Source organism: Procambarus clarkii, chromosome 3 (assembly GCF_040958095.1).
Source record: "Procambarus clarkii isolate CNS0578487 chromosome 3, FALCON_Pclarkii_2.0, whole genome shotgun sequence".
NCBI classification, from domain to species: domain Eukaryota; kingdom Metazoa; phylum Arthropoda; class Malacostraca; order Decapoda; family Cambaridae; genus Procambarus; species Procambarus clarkii.
The window spans coordinates 49,756,881-49,780,173 of record NC_091152.1 but is presented as its reverse complement, the minus strand read 5'-3'; the positions used below and the strand labels follow the sequence as shown (position 1 = coordinate 49,780,173).

At 45.8% G+C, this 23,293-nt stretch overlaps 1 protein-coding gene across 3 annotated transcripts in view; it reads right to left on the bottom strand.

Moving 5' to 3' along the window:
- The window catches only part of LOC138367908 (leukocyte elastase inhibitor-like), a 49,712-nt gene extending 26,786 nt beyond the window's left edge, over window positions 1-22,926 (bottom strand). Inside the window, exons 1-4 of one of the 3 annotated variants that reach the window (XM_069330196.1) lie at window positions 22,778-22,926; window positions 14,130-14,301; window positions 3,100-3,423; window positions 2,825-2,963 (exon numbers count right to left, since the gene is read on the bottom strand). In XM_069330196.1, the coding sequence (XP_069186297.1) occupies window positions 2,825-2,963; window positions 3,100-3,422 (462 nt within the window). In that variant the 5' untranslated portion in view covers window position 3,423; window positions 14,130-14,301; window positions 22,778-22,926. The remainder of the gene's footprint in view (window positions 1-2,824; window positions 2,964-3,099; window positions 3,424-14,129; window positions 14,302-22,777) is intronic. The other 2 variants (XM_069330202.1, XM_069330189.1) reach the window with 2 other exon arrangements.
- Between the last annotated feature and the right edge of the window lie 367 nt (window positions 22,927-23,293).

Sequence of the window (23,293 nt, the reverse complement as noted above, 5' to 3'; positions counted from 1 at the left end):
CCCTACCCTACTGTCACAAAGGTGACGAGGCACCACTTGACAGCTTGTTTTCTAAAAATCACCACCTTCCTCGTCGCTTCCAGTTTGACCTTGCCTCCCTGAAATCTAACAATTCTATTCTTATCCTTCCTTCCGACAAAGGCAATTCGGTGGTTGTCCTTGACCGTGAGGACTACCTCCAGAAACCAGATGTCCTGCTCTCTTACTCCCGCACTTATGCCCACTGATTTCTAACCCTTTGGATCGCCTTAAAACTTCCTTTAACCGCAAACTAAGACAGCTCTCTAGTCTTTGTCCTCCTGACTTCGACCTCAATAAACGTTTCCGTGTCATCTGCCCTTCTCTTCCTTATTTCTATGGTCAATCTAAGACTCATAAACCTGGTGTTCATCTTCGACCAATCATTTATTCACGGGGCTCTGTCAGCTATCCTCTTGCCTACTGGCTCGCTAAAACCCTGACGCCTTACCTTGGCACTTTTTCTCCTCCCCACCTTCATCACGTTCAGGACTTAATAGAAAGACTGCGCCTGTAGCCGTCCTGTAAGATGCTTAGTCTTGATGTCGACTCTCTGTTCACTAATGTTCCCCTCGATGACGTTCTCTCTTTCCTTAGACAGAAGGCTACTGGGGTCCTTCTTCCTCTCCCGCTTCCCACTGACGTTTTCCTTAAACTCATTAGACTCTGTGTTGACTCTCCTTCTCTTTCAACGGTAAATATTACACTCAAACTCGGTGTCGCTATCGGTTCCCCTCTCTCCCCTGTTCTTGCCAATTTCTACATGGAATACTTCGAGACTGTTCTTCTTCTACTACTTTCTTCTGTTGATACTCGTCCCTCTCTCTGGCTTCGCTATGTTGATGACATTTTTTCTTCATCGCCTCATGACCTTCGTCTTTTCCAGCCTTTCCTCGCCTCTCTTAACAATCAGGCTCCTTCTATCCATTTCAAAGTTGAATGGGAATCTAATTTCCTCCTTCCTTTCCTTGACGTTCACGTTCACAGCTCTGTGTCCGGGTTCTCTTTCTCTGTCTACCGCAAACCCCTGCATAGCGGCATGTACATTCACTTCTTTTCCTACCATCCTCCTTCTGTTAAGAAAAGTGTCCTCGTCTCTCTCTTCCTCCGCGCTCTACGCATCAGCGACCCTCAGTTTCTTGATTCTGAAATTGCCTTTATCTACAAATCATTCTCTCGCCTTGGTTACCCTTTGTATTTTATATACTGTGCCTACTCTCAAGCTAATCGAAATTTCTTTCATGCTAAACCTGCTTCCAACACTAGTAGCACTGTACTCAGCCTTCCCTTCATATCTGAACTCAAAACGTTTACTAATACCTTTCGTCCTCTTGACATTCAGCTCACCTTTCGACAAACTAACACACTTCGCAGCAATCTAGTTCACACTGCTCCTCCTGCTTCTAATGCCGCTGGTGTCTAATCTATTTCCTGTTCGTCTTGTCCTCTCCAATACTTAGGTGAAACTGGCCGTATACTTTATGACAGACTTAAAGAACACAAAGAAGTGTTAAGTCTGCAGACACAAACAATGCTCTCGTCTGTCATGTTTGGGATTCTAATCATTCTATTGACTGGTCTTCCTTCAAAATAATCTTTCCTGCCTCTACAGAGACGCCGTCGTGTTGAATCGGCTCTGATACACAACATAACCAACATGAACTTGAGTCCTGGTTTTATTGCTGTTGACTCTCACCTTTCACAGTATATACTCAACTGCTCTAAACTTTCTAACAAGCGTGACCTAACGTAGGCTTACCCTTACATTTATCTAAGTTTGTTTCTTTTTTTTTCATGTTTTCTCTAACGATCCCTTTTTTTATTCCTTTATTATATTTTAATTATTTCTTATACCTTTATTTTTTAAGAATTATTCTTATTCCTTTATTATACCTTACCTTTCGTACCTTTTGCCTTGCTTTTTCCTCCTCTATGATTTCCTTCTCCTTATCTCTCTCTTGCCAATTTATTGCCTTCGCCTCCTTCTCTCATCACAATCGACTTGAGAATGGTATATCTAGGACATCTTGAGATGATTTCAGGGCTTAGCGTCCCCGCGGCCCGGTCCTCAATCAGGCCTCCTTTTTGTTACATACCCCCCAGGAAGCAGCCCGTAGCAGCTGGACTGCTACGGGCTGTTTCTGGGGGTATGGGGGCCCTGCGGGTACCTGGGCCCGTACCCAGCAGGTACTGGCCCAGGTGCCTATTTTCTGCTAGGTAACAGGGGCATCAGAGTGAAAGAAACTTTTTGCCCATTTGTCTCCGCCTCCATTGGGGATCGAACCCGGAACCTCAGGACTATGAACCCGAAGCGCTATCCACTCAGCTCTCTTGCGCCCGTACTGGACGGGCCGAAACGTCGTCGTCCCTTCACTTTCTAATGTGTGGGTTTGGTCAACATATTTCAGTCACGTTATTGTGACTCCTCGTCTGCACTCTTGAAGTTCTCTACCCTGCTGTCGCACTGTTGACGAGGCTAGGAGATACTCCTGAAGTGCTCTACCCTGCTCTCGCACTGTTGACGAGGCTAGGAGATACTCCTGAAGTGCTCTACCCTGCTGTCGCACTGTTGACGAGGCTAGGAGATACTCCTGAAGTGCTCTACCCTGCTGTCGCACTGTTGACGAGGCTAGGAGATACTCCTGAAGTGCTCTACCCTGCTGTCGCACTGTTGACGAGGCCTTGAGGGACTCTTGAAGTTCTCTACCCTGCTGTCACACTGGGGACGAGACCAGGAGGCTTCATGTGAATTATAATATTTCACAAATAAATATAGACAGAAGGTGATATGCAGAAATAGACTGACCTGTGAGAAGTCGATATTCTCCACCTCTTTCTTAAGGACATCTCTGATGCAGTCCCGAAGAGGGAAGCCGCTCTTCACATACACTTTGTTGGCCAAGTCTATCACATAGTCACTCGTGTTGCTCTGTCTCTCTGCGGTTCTGTAGGGGCATCTTAATTATTATATATAATACATGCGTTTATAAACACTCATAAATAACAAGTTAAAGAGGACTCAGATATTCAATTACACATATAATAATTAAGATGACAAGTAAGGAATGTGAGTGGACTCACAGACGGTCGAGGGCCCTGTAGGTAGCCAGAGTGGTTGAAGGGTCTCTGAGACGAAGGGTGTCCTTCAGCTGCTGACGAGTCCTGCCAGCAGACCCAAAGTAGGCCAGGACCAGGGCGGTCCACACGCTGTAGGGCGAGAAGAAAAAGTTTCCTGTGGCGGTGGGTGGATAGAGCTGCTTGAAGAGGTCCAAGCTGAAGGGGGTGATGTGGGCCAGGTCAGGTGGGGAGGTCACCACCAGCTTGTCATTGTTGGAGATACACTGAGGCCTCACCACACTCACCATCGTCACCACCAACACTGCTGCACACCACAGCTTCCTCATACTGTGGGGAAGAGGACTGTAGCAGCGGCGCTCCACCAACACTGATGACTACTTTATTATATTACAAATACCAATATCGTAATGAATTAAATATTTATACAAGTAGAAGCTCGCAGTCGTCTGAGGAAAGTTGTGGTGTAATAGTTTTGTTGGTGATGGGTGGTGGTGATGGAGGGTGGGGGGGGGGAGCTGGGAGCGGGGTGGTGGTGATGGATGGTAGTGATGGGTGCAGGTGATGGGGTGCTGGTAATGAACGGTGGTGATGGGTGGTGGTGATAGATGGTGGTGATGGGTGGTGGTGATGGGTGGTGGTGATAGGTGGTGGTGATGGGTGGTGGTGATGGGTGGTGGTGATGGGTGGTGGTGATGTGTGGTGGTGAGGCACTATACACTCACCCACTATGGACACTCACCCACTACACACACACACACACACACACACACACACACACACACACACACACACACACACACACACACACACACACACACACACACGCACACACACACACACACACACACACACACACACACACACACACACACACACACACACACATACCGACGTTGGGTGGTGATTGTGATCAGTGGTACAGTAAATTAGTGAACTGTAACACAACGATACAGTGACTGACTCCAGAGCTTTGTGTAGACAGAGCAAAACCGCCATCATCAATCTACTAGCACTTAGTGAATCACCAAGTGGGAGACAACGACGGATTACCTTCGTCATTCATACATCGTCATTACTCATCTGGTTGTTTGAGCGGGAGGCAGACTGGTATGTACCCCTCACTGGTCAACTAAATAGGTGTACAGACTGAGGTAAAATATTATCAAATTCTTGTTCATGATATCATATATATATTTAAAAATCTCAAAGTGGCTCAATTTAGGTAAAAGTTAACGCTTACGGGACCCCCCGTAACACACACACGCACGCATATGTACGTTTGCAAGCACACACGCACGCACACGCAAAAATAAACACACGCACACGCACGCACACTTGCTTGATCTGATATTTACCCTAAATGAGTCGGATATAAGGGAAGTTAAGTTGGAAGCCCCCTTGGGAATGAGTGATCATAGTGTATTGAGCTTTGAGTACCTGGTTGAGCTAGGAATTATCACCCCCCAAAAAAGAACTGGGAATCAAAGGGCTGGTGTACCGAAGGGGAAACTATGAGGAGATGAATAAATTCCTATGGGATATACATTGGGACACAGAACTCGGAACCAAGTCCGTACAAGACATGATGGACTATGTCTCCCAAAAATGTCAGGAGGCTGTAAGCAGGTTTGTGCCAGCACGACAGGAAAAAACAGAGAAGCAAAGGAAGAATTCGTGGTTTAATAGGGAATGTATGAAAGCAAAGGAGCTGAACAAAAGGGCATGGAGGAACTTCCGTAATAACAGAACACCAGAAAGCAGAGAGAGATACCAGAGAACCAGGAACGAGTATGTTAATGTGAGAAGAGCAGCTGAGTAAAGGTATGAAAATGATATAGCTAATAAAGCCAAGACCGAACCAAAGCTACTACACAGTCACATCAGGAGGAAGACAACAGCGAAGGAACAGGTGATGAAACTTAGGGTGGGCGAGGACAGGTACACAGAGAAAGACAAAGAGGTGTGTGAAGAACTCAACAAAAGGTTCCAAAAGGTCTTTACAATAGAACAGGGAGAAGTCACGGCGCTAGGAGAGGTGGCAGCAAACAAGGTGACATTGGAGAGGTTCGACATTACAAAAGATGAAGTCAAGAAACACCTATTGGAGCTGGATGTGAGAAAAGCTGTTGTGCCGGACGGAATCTCACCATGGGTATTGAAAGAGTGTGCAGGAGCACTTTGCTTGCCACTCTCCATAGTGTATAGTAGGTCACTGGAAACGGGAGACCTACCAGAAATATGGAAGACTGCTAATGTAGTACCAATATACAAAAAGGGTGACAGACAAGAGGCACTGAACTACAGGCTAGTGTCCTTAACTTGTATACCATGCAAGGTGATGGAGAAGATTGTGAGAAAAAACCTAGTAACACATAAGGAGAGAAGAGACTTCGTGACAACCCATCAACATGGGTTTAGGGAGGGTAAATCTTGCCTTACAGGCTTGATAGAATTCTACGATCAGATGACAAAGATTAAGCAAGAAAGAGAAGGATGGGCGTACTGCATTTTTTTGGACTGTCGGAAAGCCTTTGACACAGTACCCCATAAAAGGTTAATGCATAAGCTGGAGAAACAGGCAGGAGTAACTGGTAGGGCGCTCCAGTGGATAAGGGAGTACCTAAGCAACAGGAAGCAGAGAGTTACAGTGCGGGGTGAGACCTCAGAATGGCGTGAAGTTACCAGTGGAGTCCCACAGGGCTCTGTACGTGGACGTATCCTGTTTCTGATATACGTAAATGATCTCCCAGAGGGTATAGACTCATTTCTCTCAATGTATGCTGACGACGCCAAAATTATGAGAAGGATTAAGACAGAGGAGGACAGGTTGAGGCTTCAAGAAGACCTGGATAAGCTGCAGGAATGGTCGAACAAATGGCTGTTAGAGTTTAATCCAAGCAAATGTAATGTAATGAAGATAGGGGTAGGAAGCAGGAGACCAGATACAAGGTATCATTTGGGAGATGAAATACTTCAAGAGTCAGAGAGAGAGAGAAAGATCTGGGGGTTGATATCACGCCAGACCTGTTCCCTGAAGCTCATATCAAGAGGATAACATCTGCAGCATATGCCAGGTTGGCTAACATAAGAACGGCCTTTAGAAACTTGTGTAAGGAATCTTTCAGAACATTATATACCACATATGTCAGACCAATCCTGGAGTATGCGGCTCCAGCATGGAGTCCATATCTAGTCAAGCATAAGACTAAGCTGGAAAAGGTTCAAAGGTTTGCCACCAGACTAGTACCCGAGCTGAGAGGTATGAGCTACGAGGAGAGACTACGGGAATTGAACCTCACTTCGTTGAAAGACAGATGGGTTAGGGGGGACATGATAAAGACATTCAAGATTCTCAAGGGATTCGACAGGGTTAATAAAGACAGTCTATTTAACACAAGGGGCACACGCACTAGGGGACACAGGTGGAAACTGAGTGCCCAAATGAGCCACAGAGATATTAGAAAGAACTTTTTTAGTGTTAGAGTGGTTGACAAATGGAATGCATTAGGAAGTAATGTGGTGGAGGCTGACTCCATTCACAGTTTCAAGTGTAGATATGATAGAGCCCAATAGGCTCAGGAACCTGTAAACCTGTTGATTGACGGTTGAGAGGCGGGACCAAAGAGTCAGAGCTCAACCCCCACAAGCACAACTAGGTGAGTATAACTAGGTGAGTACACACACACACACACACACACACACACACACACACACACACACACACACACACACACACGGTGACACTGGAAGACAGAAGAGTAAAGGGAGACTTGATCACTACCGACAAAATTCTCTGAGGAATTGACAGAGTAGATAGGGTTAAATTTTTTAACATGGGTGGTATAGGAACAAGGGGACACATGTGGAGACTAAGTGCCAAAATGAACCATAGGGACATTAGAAGGAACTTTTCACTGTCAAAGTAGTTAACAGATGGAATGCATTAGGCAGTGATGTGATGGAGGCAGACTCCAAACACAGCTTCAAATGTAGATATTGATGAAGCCCAGTAGGCTCAGGAATCTGTACATCAGATTTATTTATTTATTTATTTATTTATATATATACAAGAAGGTACATTGGGTTTGTGAGAATACATTGGATAGTACAGTATTTACATTCTTGTAAAGCCACTAGTACGCGCAGCGTTTCGGGCAGGTCCTTAATCTAGCAGATAATTTTAAGTAGGAAATTTCTATCAGAATTGATAAATGATAAAGATACATTGCAAGAGAAAAATGAGATGAGAGAGCTTAGTAAGTATATTAAAGCACATTGTTATATTAAAGCTATGATTGATTACATTGACAGCTTGATTAGTAATTTAAACAAGATTAATAGACACCATACAGCAGATTGACAGCACATATAAGACAGCAATGATCACAATGGTAAAGATGTTCAGAATGGGTACATAAAGATTGGGAGACTGGGTAGCAAAAGATACAGATAAACAAGATTAATAAACACCATACAGCAGATTGGCAGCACATATAAGAAGACAGCAATGATCACAATGGTAAAGATGTTCAAATTGGGAACATAAAGGTTGGGAGATTGGGTAGCAATAGATACAGTGCAATTTTAAGGCAAAAAGTGAAAAACTATGAAGATGAAATTAGGTACTTTTTAGTATTGATTTTGAATGATGTAAAAGTTGGACAGCTTTTCAATTCAGTAGGGAGTGAGTTCCATAAACTGGGTCCCTTTATTTGCATAGAGTGTTTGCACAGATTAAGTTTAACTCAGGGGATATCAGAGATATTTATTTCTGGTGTGGTGATAATGGGTCCTATTACATCTGTCCAGGAAGAGTTTCAGAGCAGGATTTGAATTTAAGAACAGGGTTTTGTAAATGTAGTTGACACAAGAGAATTTATGGAGTGAGATTATGTTTAGCATGTTTAGGAAGTTAAACAAGGGGGCTGTGTGTTGTCTGAAAGCAGAATTTGATATTATTCTGATAGCAGATTTTTGCTGGGTGATGATGGACTTGAGGTGGTTTGCAGTGGTTGAACCCTATGCACAGATACCATAGTTGAGATAGGGATAGATTAGTGCATAATATAAAGAGATGAGAGCAGAGTTAGGTACATAGTATCTGATTTGGGAGAGTATACCAACTGTTTTAGAGACTTTCTTAGTTATGTGCTGCATGTGGGTACTGAAGTTGAGTCTCTTGTCTAGGAATAGGCCAAGAAACTTTCCATCATTTTTATTGCTAATGTTTACATTGTCTATCTGAAGCTGAATTGCATTTGTAGATTTGCTTCCAAATAGGATGTAGTAGGACTTTTCTATGTTAAGTGTTAGTTTGTTGGTTGACATCCATAAGTGGACTTTTTTTAGTTCATTATTAACAACATCATTTAGTGTATGTGGGTTGGGGTTGGAGTAGATGAGGGTAGTATCATCAGCAAACAAAATAGGTTTCAGAATGTTAGAGACATTAGGCAGATCATTGATGTATATAAGAAATAGTAGAGGTCCCAAGATGCTGCCCTGTGGCACTCCAACAGTTAATGGTAGAATGGGAGAGGTTATATTATTGATGGCTACACATTGGTGTCTAACACTAAGATAGGATTGGATATAGTCCAGTGCATGGCCTCGGTTTCCATAATGATGGAGTTTACATAAGAGGTAATCGTGATTAACAGTATCAAAGGCCTTTCTCAGGTCAATGAAGAGTCCAACCGGAAACTCATTTTTGTCAAGGGCTGAGTAAATTATATCAAGGAGACTAATAATTGCATCGTTGGTACTCTTTTGAGAGCGGAAGCCAAACTGACAGGGGGCTAAGAATGTCGAATTTTACGAGATAGAAGTAGAGCTGTTTGTAGATAATTTTTTCAAATATTTTTGATAGTATGGGTAGGTTCGATATTGGTCTATAATTCTTTATGTCTGCCGGATTACCTTGTTTATGAACTGGCGTTACTCTTGCTTTTTTAAGGATATCAGGGAAGGTATGACACTCAAGGGATTTGTTGAACAGCAGAGCTATGGGTGGCGCAAGGGCATGGGAGGCGCTCTTGTATACAATGGATGGGATTTCACTGATGTTCCCAGCTTTGGTTTTTAGTGAGTGTATGATGGACACAACATCTGGCGGGCTGACTGGTGAAAGGAGAAGAGAGTTTGGATAGCTGCCTGAGAGATATGTGTTGATATGTGTCTGAGTCTGTGGGATTTTACTTGCAAGGTTAGCACCAATCGATGAAAAGAAGCTTTTAAATTCATTCGCCATTTCTAAGTCAGATGACAGTGTAAGGCCATCCTTAGAGAGTATTATCTGGTTGTGGGAGTGTTGTTTAGTTCCTAGGATATTAGAGATGGTTTTCCATGTGCTTTTCATGTTGCCTTTTGCTTCTTAGAATCTAGTCTCATAATATGAAAGTTTTGCTTTTCTTATGATACTGGTAAGCAATGATGAGTACCTTTTAACTACTTCCTTTGAAACTAGGCCACTCCTAAATTTCTTTTCATATTCATGTTTTTTGTTGATTGATTTAATTATGCCACTTGTGAGCCACGGGTTATTTTTTCTTTTATCAGTTACTTGTTTGGTAAGGAGGGGACAGTGAGTGTTGTAGAGGCTTAGAGTTTTGGAGAGAAAGAGGTTAGTTGATGAGTTTATATCCTGTGAATTATTAAATTCAGATTCCCAGTTAATATTGTGAAGTGCATTAGAGAGACTGCCTAAAGCTGATTCACTATGTAGCCTGAATGAGAGTTTCTTGGTCTCTGGTGGTGATGTGTCCATGTTTCCTATGAGGAAGGTAGGTTAGTGGTCAGTTGTTCTGTCAAAATTACCCCAGATGTAAGGGGAGCTGTTATATTAGTCCATAGGTGATCCAGGGTAGTGGCAGATGTTTGAGTGACTCGGGTGGACTTGGTGATCGTGGGGATTAGCATACAGGAGTGCATGCTGTTACGGAAATAGTCAACTTGAGGGTTGTTTTGAAGACCCAGGTCAATATTGAAATCACCTCCCAGAATGATGTGATTTTTGTTGAGATTGTTATTTATGATAAGATTCCTTACATTGTCTGAGAATAAAGCTATGTTGGTATTAGGAAATCTATAGATGGCACCGATAGTCAGGGAGGATTTAAGGGATTTACTGGAGAACTTGGCAAAGGTATATTCACAATAGTCGTCTCTATCACTAATAACACTATTGCAAATGAAGGTATCTTTGTAATATATTGCTGTACCACCACCTTTTTTATTAGGCCTGCAGTTATGAATGGCTTTATAACCAGCTAAATTGTAGAGTTGGGTATAGTCATTACTTAGCCAAGTTTCTGTTAAAATGATGAATGATAATTTTGTACCTAGTGCTGTAAGTAGTGCATTTATATCATAAAAATGTTTACCAAGTGACCTAACATTTTGGTTGTAAACTGATAAGCAGGTGCTATTTAGGAGTTTGTTTTTTGCAAAATTTGCTGTGTAATACCTGCAATAATGATGATCAATGTGCTGATTTGTGTGGATATGGGACAGAAGATTTCGATCAGGATCAATATCAGTAAGCATATAGATAAAATAATGTCACGATACAATAAGATAAGCAATTACAGGAACAGATAAATACTAAATCTGCTGTAAAATAGAAAGTAATTATAGCAAAACACAACAATATAATAATATAACAATACAATAAGAGCTTACAAAGTATTAAGTCTACTAAAATTAGAGAATAATTATGGCAAAACACAACAATAAATGCAAGTAAACAAAAGAATTGAAACAATTAGAGGTAGAATTAAGGTCACTAGATAGCCATGGAGGATACACAAGTTTGGTGGAGAGAACAAAAAATCAGTAGAGACTGTCAAGATGAATATATAAAAAATTTGACAAATGATAATTGTAAAGTAAAATAATCTTATAGAAAATAAATTTTATTTAGCTTAGTTTTTAACTTATAATTAGTATAAACTTAATTAAGAGAACAAAATGAGATCAATAATTGATTTCAATAAATGACATAAATCAGTACAATTAAATTTAAAATTTAAAAGGAATAGGGTAAGATTAGATTTAAGAGTAACATTTTACAATGAAACTGAGGTAGATGCTTGCATAAGTGCATGGAGACTTGACGGATTATTTAGGAAATTATATGAATGAGAGAACATTAGGTAAATGGTAAGGCAGAGACAGCACCTTGGATTAAGTTAGGTTAGGCTCAGGCACTGAAAGAGTTATTTTAAGTACTGGCATTGGTCGGGTTCAGGTTTTCAGATATACCACAATCTCTAAAGAAGGCCAGTAGTTGTTGGTCACACTTTATTTCATATCTTTTTCCTGCACTTTCCTTCTTTGCAATAATCGTTCCATTCCTAGTGTAGCACTGCTTGATAAGACCAGGGTTTAGTTTGCGAATTTGACGCAGCCTGAAGAGGAGGGATCCACGCTGCTTTGTAAGGCACTCATTTATATAGAGGTTGGTTTTATGCTTAGCAGCTGATTGTATGAGGTCAAACTTAACAGAGGGATTTGCAAGTTTGATGAGCATTCTCCTACTGCTACGGGAACTGTTTTTATCTATCCTGATAGCTGATTTGATATCAACATTGACTTTGATCTTTGAATTAATTAGGGTGTGGGCTATGTTACAACAATTCTCACCTTGTTGTTCATCAGGTAGATCAGTAGAGCTAATTATCAGGGAGTCATGAAGTTGTTGTTGCTCTTGATCATCTTCGGAAGCCGCCTGGTGAATCTGAAGGAGATTGATCTGTTTTTCCAGCTTTTGAAGGAGGTCACTTTGAGCTGAGAGGGTTTCCTCGGCCTGAATCTTATGTATTTGATTCATTGCATCATTTGCAACAGTTTGTAAGTTGAGAATTTCTTGGTTGTTGTTCGTCGACGATTCAAGGAGGCGGTCTATGGTTTGTTGTTGTCGGGTGACTGTGGCTTGGAGGGCCGAAATAGCTTCTGATTGCATTAGCACAAGGTTGTGCAGTTTCTGAAGCCATGGGTTACTTCTGAGAGGTTTGAAGTTTAGACAGGGAGCCATAGATTGAATGAATTCTAGAGCTTGACATTCGAGTTGAGTTGAAGGGGGGGAGTGAGGAGAGGGAGCGGATGCTGTATTTACCAACATCGGCGAGGATTGCAGCGTTGCCAGTGTACCATTCAGATCTCTAGGAGTAATGGACGCAGAGCGAGAGGCACCCCTACCTTGCTTGTTGCTATGTTTGGGCATGTTTTCGGCGATAGATTCTTGGTAGTGTTCCTAGAGGTAGATACTTGGAGAATTATGGTGGGGATAGGCGTATAGTGAACGCTTGGCAGAAGGGTCGTAGATAGGCCAGGCGAAAATTGGTTAATTTTGGTTGATTACTGTTGAGGTTCGCTGTGAGTTATGGCATATTAAGTCTCCATGCACTTAACTCGTGCTGGGTAGCAGTTAGGCCATGCAACGTTGAGTGGAGACGAAATTACCACGAATTTTCTGCAGCAGTGTCGGTGCCGGTGCCACCCGCCAGCGTTTCCCGCCAATTATAATTTCCCGCACAAGATGATTGATGGTTGAGAAGCGGGACCAAAGAGCCAGAGCTCAACCCCAACAAACACAACTAGGTGAGTAATTAGGTAAGTACACACACCAAGAGCACAGGGAAAAGTCAAATTGACCTAATGAAGGAAATGATCTCCCAAGTTTGGGAGGAAATCAGGAAGGAGATGCATGAAATGAAGTATAAAATAAACAACCTGCAAAGCGAGTTGACCCAGCAAAGGAAGAGATAAAAACCCTCAGTGAGAACAATATGGAGACTGAACCCCAGATAATCATCTAAAGGGATGATGGCAATGGTTCATCGGAAAGGAATGCCTCTGGACGTGAAACATTTGCAGAAATACTGAAAAAGAGCTCAGAAGCAATGGCCACAGTGAGGGAGGTAGCCATGCAAGCAGCTACCTCACAGGAAGCAGCAAGGTGTACCAGTCAGCTGCTGGAAAGAAAAAGATCAGTGGTAGCTGTGGGCATCAGAGAACAGGAAGGCTCGTGAACAAATCCACAAAGGCCATGATGAGGGTTTGAACCTATGTCTGAGAGGATCTGACAGAGCCCGAGTGCATTGGGAATTGTATAAAACCCTGGGTTTGTGTCTTGGAGAGACTGCAGGATCCATGAGAAGGAAAATGAACTCCCGGTTGCAATTCTTTTGACCATGTCATGGCCTAATCGATTAAGGCAGCATCTGGGATTTGCTAAGATGTAGGTGCAAACCCTCATCACGGCCCTTGTGAATTTGTTCATTTGATGCATCACACTATTGTGATTTGTGTGTGTAACAGGAAGGCTCCAATAGGCAAGAATGGAATAGTAAGGACAGAGAGGCAGTGAATGTAATGCTAAAGGGGTTAAAGATGGAAGGGGCCAAAAAAACATTGAGGAGCTTTTTCAGGTTGGGCTGGTACAACAAGGACAGAGACCACCTGATAAAGATAGTGTTTGCAAACAAGACCATGAAGGAGGATATTCTAGAAAGGAAGAGTCATCTGCAATATGTGGGAGAATACAAAAAAGTATTCCTCCAGAGGGACAGGTCGAGGGAGGAGAGAGCCATGGCAACAGAAGCAAGGATGAAGTGCAGTGTGTGAGGAGAAAACCAGGAAATTACGGCCCCCAACACAACATTCCCAGAGGCAAGGGGGGAACCCACAACCAGCATCCCAGCAACACCAGAGGGAGGGCAATACCACCATCCTCCGCCACACAGAAACCATCCGTACCTCTCACCCTCCCTGCCCCCACTCAAATGCTCAGTCAACCCTCCCTTCCCCCTATTATAACCTCATGTAGCATGGTGGAGCGAGTCTACTCAGGGAGAGTTATTCTGCTTTCCAGACCTGAGATTAAGAAGTCAGAGAAAGAAAATATAAAATAAATGCCAGTGAATAATTTAAAAATACTAGCAGAGAATGAGCATCTGGTAATAAATAACATGAAATGAGATGTCGATACTTTGGTAACATGACATGAAGCTAGCAGGACGTTGTGGCCTCACCTGAGCTACAGCAGTTGTCAGAGATGGTTGTACTTTGTTGATCTCCTGAAAGGAGGAAGAAAATAGTTCCCTGTGATAGTGGTGGAGTGAAGGCTACTTGCTCGCAAGTGTGAGGAAGATGTTGGGGACACAGTACACCATTTCTCTGTGATTTGGATAAATTAGAGGCGACCTGAAAGTGAGCATTGGTTAGAGTTAGAAGAGTTAGAACAGGAGTTAGACCTTTGTGGAATTTTAATTGTGTGTGCTCCTTCAAGAGGAAGGAAGTAAGCAGGCATTTCTGTTGTGGAGCCTGCTGGGCTACTCAATGTACTCAAGTCAGGACTAGAAGAAGCCTTGTGAAGCAGTCTTATAGCGATTTTTGTGGGCAGCCTGTGTGAGTGCCATGTTGAGCACCAGAGAGTTAGCACCCTGTGTCATAGATCCCTGCATTAAGCCTGTTTAATCAGTTGTTAGATTAGCAATCAGTGTTTGATCATGTGCCCAACGATCATAGTGAACATATGTATATATGTTGGGTAGTAATTTTATTGAGCCAGTTAGCAAATATAGGGTATTGGAGTTGAGTGGACATGCTGGCGGGAGGAGCGGTGCACCCCTCACACTCCCGTGTCTGGTGAGCAACTGAGGAGCAACGACCCCCAGTGACATGGCCGGAGGGAAACTCCGTGGCATGTCAAGACATGTTTCCAATTTGGATCCGACCAGGATGGGGGAGTACCCATCACGGTTGGACAGCGCAGAGCGTTGTCAGAAAGCAAGTTTTAGTACTAAGATAAAGGTTTATTACTTATGTTTTGTCAGGTAAACATTTTTCTTGGCATGGTAATAGGATTGCAGGTTTGTTTGGGAAGAAGTGATTGGAGGAACTTCGAAGTTGAAAAAAAAGTTAATGGAGGAACTTCGAGGTCGGAGAAGAAGTGTATACTGAACTCTGTGGTAGAGCAGAACTCCATAGTGAGGAGTTGACTTCAAGCAGTGTAGGGAAGCTACACGTTTCCTTATAGAATCAGTGGAGAAGCATCACTGATGTTGGAGCAGGACTTCGTTTTGCAGTAGACTGGGAGAACTGCAGAAGTGTCTTTCCTGATGTTTTGGAGGACCCAGATATACGCATTGATTAAGGTGCCTCTAAGAGAAGAACAGAGGTTCATTGTGGACACATGATTGTATAAGGGAGTACTTGAATGCGTATTGGCATGTAAGACGCAGAGTAAGGCGAGAGATTGATTTCTTCTTTTGATGGGGGTACTTATATAGATGTTTCAGGTATTTCAGCCTCAAACAGAGTTTCATATAATTTTAGGGTTGAGGATACAGTAATGTTGTGACAGGATTTCCGCCTCAAACAGTGAGGGAGTAGTAAGTGGAAAGCCCAGAGTTGTGCAGCCACTTGCTATGGAGAGCTGGTGAAGCCAGGATATGATTTGGAGCGCTACTGGGTTGTAGCAGCTTAGACCGTTGTATGGTGATGTTCAATTTTATATGTCATGAATTATGTGCGTTTTTTTTGTATAATAAATGTTAGGTTGCTTTTGCCCTTGTGCTGGTGAGGTTTCCCAAAAAGGGAGAGAAAGAAAGAGGGTCATGGCTGCAGATATGTGACAGTAGACACTAATTCACAAAAGGGGTATTTAGGAGATCATTCTAAACAAGGAGAGAGTGGGGAGTCACGGCAGCTCGAGTAGGGTGTGTGTACACAAGACAACGAGGCCAGTTTGGGAGCCACACCGCTAAGTAGGTGACGCTGAACCCCTCCCCAAGATCAAGATGCATACAGAGTACTCTCCTGAGTAAATTACAAGCACCTAAGTGTCCATTGCTGGTCAACCGACGGTAGCTAGAGAGTGGCTGCCGAGGTTGGTTGTTTATTTCTGTCGGGGAGTGATTGAAAACGCTGTCCACCTGTATGCAAGTAACAGTCTGGTGCAATGACCAGAGATAATTTTTGGGTTTTAAAATCCACAACCAGCTCAAATACCCGTGATGTGAGACCTCTCACCCCGAACTGATCATGTCATCCCTACCCCATTCCAACCATGTCCCCCCTCCCCCTTTCCCTCCCTGTCCCCGCTTCCCCTTCATCCCATACCCTCCCTATCACCCCTCCCCCTCACTCCATATCCTCTATATCCCCCCTCCCTCCTTACCCCATTCCCTCCCTATCCCACCTTCCCTTGAACCCCCATCCCTCACCCAATATCCTCTGAGACCCTGTTAACCACCTCACAAATCCTCACACCAATGGAACAGCTTCCTCCATCAGCAGAACACTCACCAAGAAGGGAACATGAGAATGAACAGAAGAAAGTGAGCTTCAATGCAATGTACATTGACATAGATGGAATTACAAAGAAAACAAACGAACTTGGAGAATGGGCACTACAAGAAAACCCAGACATAATAGCACTCACAGAAGGAAAGCTGACGAAAACCATAGCAAATGCAATGTTTCCTCAGGACTACTATGTAGTGAGGAAAGAGAGAAGGAAGAGGAGGAGGTGGTGTAGCTCCGCTGATAAGAAAATACTGAAGTTTTGAGGAGATGGTTATTCAGGGCTGTGAAGATTTCAGTGACTGCATAACAGGTACCATAGCAATTGGAGGAAAACAAATTATAGTAGTAGTCATATATAACCCCCACCAAACGACAGAAGACCCAGACAGGAATATGGTAGAAATCACATGGCCACCATCAATATAATAGAGAGAGCAGCTTCTGTCGCTCTCAGGAACGAATCCAGACTACTAATCAAGAGAGACTTCAACCATGGGAAGATAAATTGACAACAGAGACCCACATGGAAGACCAGACACATGGAGAGCTAAGCTGCTGGACGTGGCAACAAGAAACTTTCTAAGCCAACACATCAAGGGACCGACAAGAATGAGAGGAGAGGATGAACCAGCCATGCTTGATCTGATATTTACTCTAAATGAGACGGATATAAGGGAAGTTAAGTTGGAAGCACCCTTGGGAATGAGTGATCACAGTGTATTAATCTATGAGTACTTGGTAGAGCTAGGATTTATCTCCCCCCCCCTAGGGGGGCCTCGTAGCCTGGTGGATAGCGCGCAGGACTCGTAATTCTGTGGCGCGGGTTCGATTCCCGCACGAGGCAGAAACAAATGGGCAATGTTTCTTTCACCCTGAATGCCCCTGTTACCTAGCAGTAAATAGGTACCTGGGAGTTAGTCAGCTGTCACGGGCTGCTTCCTGGGGGTGGAGGCCTGGTCGAGGACCGGGCCGCGGGGACACTAAAGCCCCGAAATCATCTCAAGATAACCTCAAGATAACCCCCCCGCAAAAAAAAAAATAGGAAATAAAATGGCTGCTATACCGAAAGGGAAATTATGAGATGAGAAAATTCCTAAGGGATATACCAAGGGACACAGAACTCAGAATTAAGTCTGTACAAGACATGATGGACTATGCTACCCAAAAGTGTCAGGAGGCAGTAAACAGGTTTATCCCTCACCAAAAGGAAAACCGAAAAGCAAAAAAATAAACTATAGTTTAATAGGCCATATATGGAAGCAAAGGAACTGAACAAAAGGGCATGTAAGAATTTCCGAAATAACAGAACAACAGAAGGCAGAGAGATACCAAAGAACCGGGAACGTTACTGCGAGAAGAGAAGCTGAGAAAAAGTTTGAAAATGATATAGCTAATAAAGCCTAGACCGAACCAAAGCTACTCCACAGTCACATCAGGAGGAAAACAACAGTGAAGGAACAGGTGATTAAACGGGTGAGGACAGGTACACATAAAATAACAAAAAGGTGTGTGAAGAGCTCAACAAGAGGTTCCAGGAGGTCCTCACAATAGAACGAGGTGAGGTCACTGCCCTAGGAGAGGTGCAGTAAACCGGGCGGCCTTAGAAGGGTTCGGAATTACAAGAGATGAGGTCAAGAGGCATCTGTTGGATCTGGGCGTGAGAAAGGCAATTGTCGCATGTGGAATCTCACCATGGGTATTGAAAGAGCGTGCAGAAGCACTTTGCTTGCTACTTGCTTGCCACATGTCATAGTGTATAGTAGGTCACAGGAAACGAGAGACCTATCAGAAATATGGAAGACGGCTAATGTAGTCCCAATATTTAAAAAGGGTGACAGACAGGAGGCACTGAACTACAGGCCAGTGTCCTTAACTTGAATATATTGCAAGATGATAAAAAAGATCGTGAGAAAAAACCTAGTAACACATCTGGAGAGAAGGGACTTTGTGAGAACCCATCAACAGGGGTTCAGAGAGGTTAAATCTTGCCTTACAAGCTTAATAGAATTCTACGATCAGGTGACAAAGATTAAGCAAAAATGAGAAGGATGAGCGGACTGCATTTTCTTTGACTGCCGGAAAGCCTCTGACACAGTGCCCCAAAAGAGGTTGATGCATAAGCTGGAGAAACAGGCAGGAGTAACTGGTAGGGTGCTCCAGTGGATAAGGGAGTACCTAAGTAATAGGAAGAAGAGAGATACAGTGAGCGGTGAGACCTCAGATTGGCGTGAAGTCACCAGTGGAGTCCCCAGGGCTCTGTACTCGGACCAATCCTGTTTCTGATATACGTAAATGATCTCCCAAAGGGTATAGACTCATTCCCATCAATGTTTTCTGACGACGCCAAAATTATGAGAAGTATTAGGACAGAGGAGAACGGCTTGAGGCTTCAAGAAGACCTGGACAAACTGAAGGAATTGTCAAACAAATTGTTGTTAGAGTTTAACCCAAGCAAATGTAATGTAATGAAGATAGGTGAAAGGAGCAGGAGACCAGATACAAGTTATCATTTGGGAGATAAAATTCTTCAAGAGTCATAGAGAGAGCGAAAAACTTGGGGTTGGTATCACGCCAGACCTGTCCCCTGAAGCCCATATCAAGAGGATAACATCAGCGCCATATACCATGTTGGCTAACATAAGAACGGCCTTTAGAAACTTGTGTTAGGAATCACTCAGAACATTATATACCACATAGGTCAGACAATCCTGGAGTATGCGGCTCCAGCATGGAGTCCATATCTACTCAAGGATAAGACAAAACTGGAAAAGGTTCAAAGGTTTGCCACCTGACAAGTACCCGAACTGAGGGAGGTATAAGCTACAAGGAGAGACTACGGGAATTAAACCTCACGTCACGGGGAGACAGAAGAGTTAGGGGGGACATGATCATCACATACAAGACTCTCAATGGAATTGATTGGGTAGATAAAGAAAGACTATTTAACACAAGAGGCACACGCACTAGGGGACACAGGTGGATATTGAGTGCCCAAATGAACCAAAGAGACATTAGAAAGAATTGTTTCAGTGTCGGAGTAGTTGACAAATGGAATGCATTAGGAAGTGATATGGTGGAGGCTCCATATAAACAGCATCAAGTGTAGATATGATAGAGCTCCGTAGACTCAGGAACCTGTACATTAGTTGACTGACAGTTGAGACACGAGACAAAAGAGCCAGAGCTCAACCCCTGCAAGCACAACTAGGTAAGTACCTACCACAGCCACCCACACACTCACCCACTATTCACACACACACACACACACACACACACACACACACACACACACACACACACACACACACACACACACACACACACACACACACATACACACACACACACACACACACACACACACACACACACACACACACACACACACACACACACACACACACACACACACACACATATATACACATACACACCATATATGGGTTCCCCTCTTTGCCCTGATCTTGCCAATCTCTACGTGGAACACTTTGAAACTGTTCTTCTTCTTCCTTCTATTGATACTCGTCCCTCTCTCTGGCTTCGCCATGTTGATAACATTTTGCTTCATGGCCTCATGACCTTAGTCTTTTCCAGCCTTTCCTCTCCTCTCATAACAATCTGGCTCCTTCCATCCATTTCAAAGTTGAATGGGAATCAAATTCCCTCCTTCCTTTTCTTGACGTGGCCTCCCCAGCCTCGCCACCCCAAACTGTCCTCTCAAGCTTGGCTTCCCCAGCCTGGCCTCCCCAGCCTGTCCTCCCAAGCTTGGCCTCCCCAGCCTGTCCTCCCAAGCTTGGCCTCCCCAGCCTGGCCTCCCCAGCCTGTCCTCCCCAGCCTGTCCTCCCAAGCTTGGCCTCCCCAGCCTGTTCTCCCCAGCCTGTCCTCCCAAGCTTGGCCTCCCCAGCCTGTCCTCCCCAGCCTGTCCTCCCAAGCTTGGCCTCTCCAGCCTGTCCTCCCCAGCCTGTCCTCCCAAGCTTGGCCTCCCCAGCCTGTCCTCCCAAGCTTGGCCTCCCCAGCCTGTCCTCCCCAGCCTGTCCTCCCAAGCTTGGCCTCCCCAGCCTGTCCTCCCCAGCCTGTCCTCCCAAGCTTGGCCTCCCCAGCCTGTCCTCCCCAGCCTGTCCTCCCAAGCTTGGCCTCCCCAGCCTGTCCTCCCAAGCTTGGCCTCCCCAGCCTGTCCTCCCCAGCCTGTCCTCCCAAGCTTGGCCTCCCCAGCCTGTCCTCCCCAGCCTGTCCTCCCCAGCCTGTCCTCCCAAGCTTGGCCTCTCCAGCCTGTCCTCCCCAGCCTGTCCTCCCCAGCCTGTCCTCCCCAGCCTGTCCTCCCCAGCCTGTCCTCCCCAGCCTGTCCTCCCCAGCCTGTCCTCCCAAGCTTGGCCTCCCCAGCCTGTCCTCCCCAGCCTGTCCTCCCCAGCCTGTCCTCCCAAGCTTGGCCTCCCCAGCCTGTCCTCCCCAGCCTGTCCTCCCAAGCTTGGCCTCTCCAGCCTGTCCTCCCCAACCTGGCCTCACCAGCCTGGCCTCCCAAGCCTGGCCTCACCAGCCTGGCCTCCCAAGCCTGGCCTCCCAAGCCTGGCCTCCCAAACCTGGCCTCCCAAGCCTGGCCTCACCAGCCTGGCCTCCCAAGACATTCCTCCCCAGCCTATCCTCCCCGGCCTGTCCTCCCCAGCCAGGCCTCCCCAGCCAGGCCTCCCCAGCCAGGCCTCCCCAGCCAGGCCTCCCCAGCCAGGCCTGCTCAGCTTGGCCTCCCCAGCGTGACCTCCCTAGCCTGGCCTCGTTAGCCTTACATCCCAAGCCTGCCCTCCAAAGTCTGTCATCCCAAGCCTGTCCTCCCCAGCCAGTTCTCCCCAGCCTGGCCTCCCCACCATGACATCCCAAGCCTAGCCTCCCCAGCCTGGCCTCCCTAGCCTGTCCTCACCAGCCTGACCACCCCAGCCGGTTCACCCCAGCCTGGCATCCACAGCCTGGCCTCCACAGCCTGGCCTCCACAGCCTGGCCTCCACAGCCTGGCCTCCACAGCCTGGCCTCCACAGCCTGGCCTCCACAGTCTGGCCTCCACAGCCTGGCCTCCACAGCCTGGCCTCCACAGCCTGGCCTCCACAGCCTGGCCTCCACAGTCTGGCCTCCACAGCCTGGCCTCCACAGCCTGGCCTCCACAGCCTGGCCTCCACAGTCTGGCCTCCACAGCCTGCCCTCCACAGCCTGGCCTCCACAGCCTGGCCTCCACAGCCTGGCCTCCACAGTCTGGCCTCCACAGCCTGGCCTCCACAGCCTGGCCTCCACAGTCTGGCCTCCACAGTCTGGCCTCCACAGCCTGGCCTCCACAGCCTGGCCTCCACAGCCTGGCCTCCACAGCCTGGCCTCCGCAGTCTGGCCTCCACAGCCTGGCCTCCACAGCCTGGCCTCTATAGCCTGGCCTCCACAGTCTGGCCTCCACAGTCTGGCCTCCACAGCCTGGCCTCCACAGCCTGGCCTCCACAGCCTGGCCTCCACAGCCTGGCCTCCGCAGTCTGGCCTCCACAGCCTGGCCTCCACAGCCTGGCCTCCACAGCCTGGCCTCCACAGCCTGGCCTCCGCAGTCTGGCCTCCACAGCCTGGCCTCCACAGCCTGGCCTCCACAGCCTGGCCTCTATAGCCTGGCCTCCACAGTCTGGCCTCCACAGCCTGCAGCGCTGATTATTTTTAAATATTATTTCCTGTTCAACTTAATACTTGGCGCTGCTCCCAATAATATGGTGGTGGTAGAATATTGTAGGGGTAGAATATTGTAGGGGTAGAATATTGTAGGGGTAGAATATGGTAGTGGTAGAATATGGTGGTGGTAGAATATTGTGGTGGTAGAATATTGTGTTGGTAAAATATGGTAGTGGTAGAATATGGTAGTGGTAAAATATGGTGGTGGTAGAATATTGTGGTGGTAGAATATGGTGGTGGTAGAATATGGTGGTGGTAGAATATGGTGGTGGTAGAATATTGTGGTGGTAGAATATTGTGGTGGTAAAATATGGTAGTGGTAGAATATGGTAGTGGTAAAATATGGTGGTGGTAGAATATTGTGGTGGTAGAATATGGTGGTGGTAGAATATGGTGGTGGTAGAATATGGTGGTGGTAGAATATTGTGGTGGTAGAATATTGTGGGGGGTAGAATATGGTGGAGGAAAAATATGGTGGTGGTAGAATATGGTGGTGGTAGAATATGGTGGGGTAGAATATGGTTGGGGTAGAATATGGTGGTGGTAGAATATGGTGGGGGTAGAATATTGTGGGGTAGAATATGGTGGTGGTAGAATATGATGGTGGTAGAATATGGTGAGGGCGGGGGGTAGAATATGGCCAAATACTCCGGCAACTGATCGTTTACAAGCCATGTATAATTACCTCACAACTGTATCGACGAGAGAACAAGTCAAGCAGACAACGGCAGCAGCAGAGACCGACAGCAGCAGACAGAAGCAGCAGCAGCAGCAGACAACAGCAGCAGACAGAAGCAGCAGACAACAGCTGACGATGGTATGGCCAACAGTGTCGGAAAAAACTAGGCAGCAGTTCTTATATACATCTCCCACCCAGACTCCTCCCACCCTGTCTCGTCCCTCCCCTGTCTCCTCCCACCCAGACTCCTCCCACCCTGTCTCGTCCCTCCCCTGTCTCGTCCCTCCCCTGTCTCCTCCCACCCAGACTCCTCCCACCCTGTCTCGTCCCTCCCCTGTCTCCTCCCACCCTGTCTCGTCCCTCCCCTGTCTCCTCCCACCCAGACTCCTCCCACCCTGTCTCGTCCCTCCCCTGTCTCGTCCCTCCCCTGTCTCCTCCCACCCAGACTCCTCCCACCCTGTCTCGTCCCTCCCCTGTCTCCTCCCACCCTGTCTCCTCCCACCCTGTCTCGTCTCTCCCCTG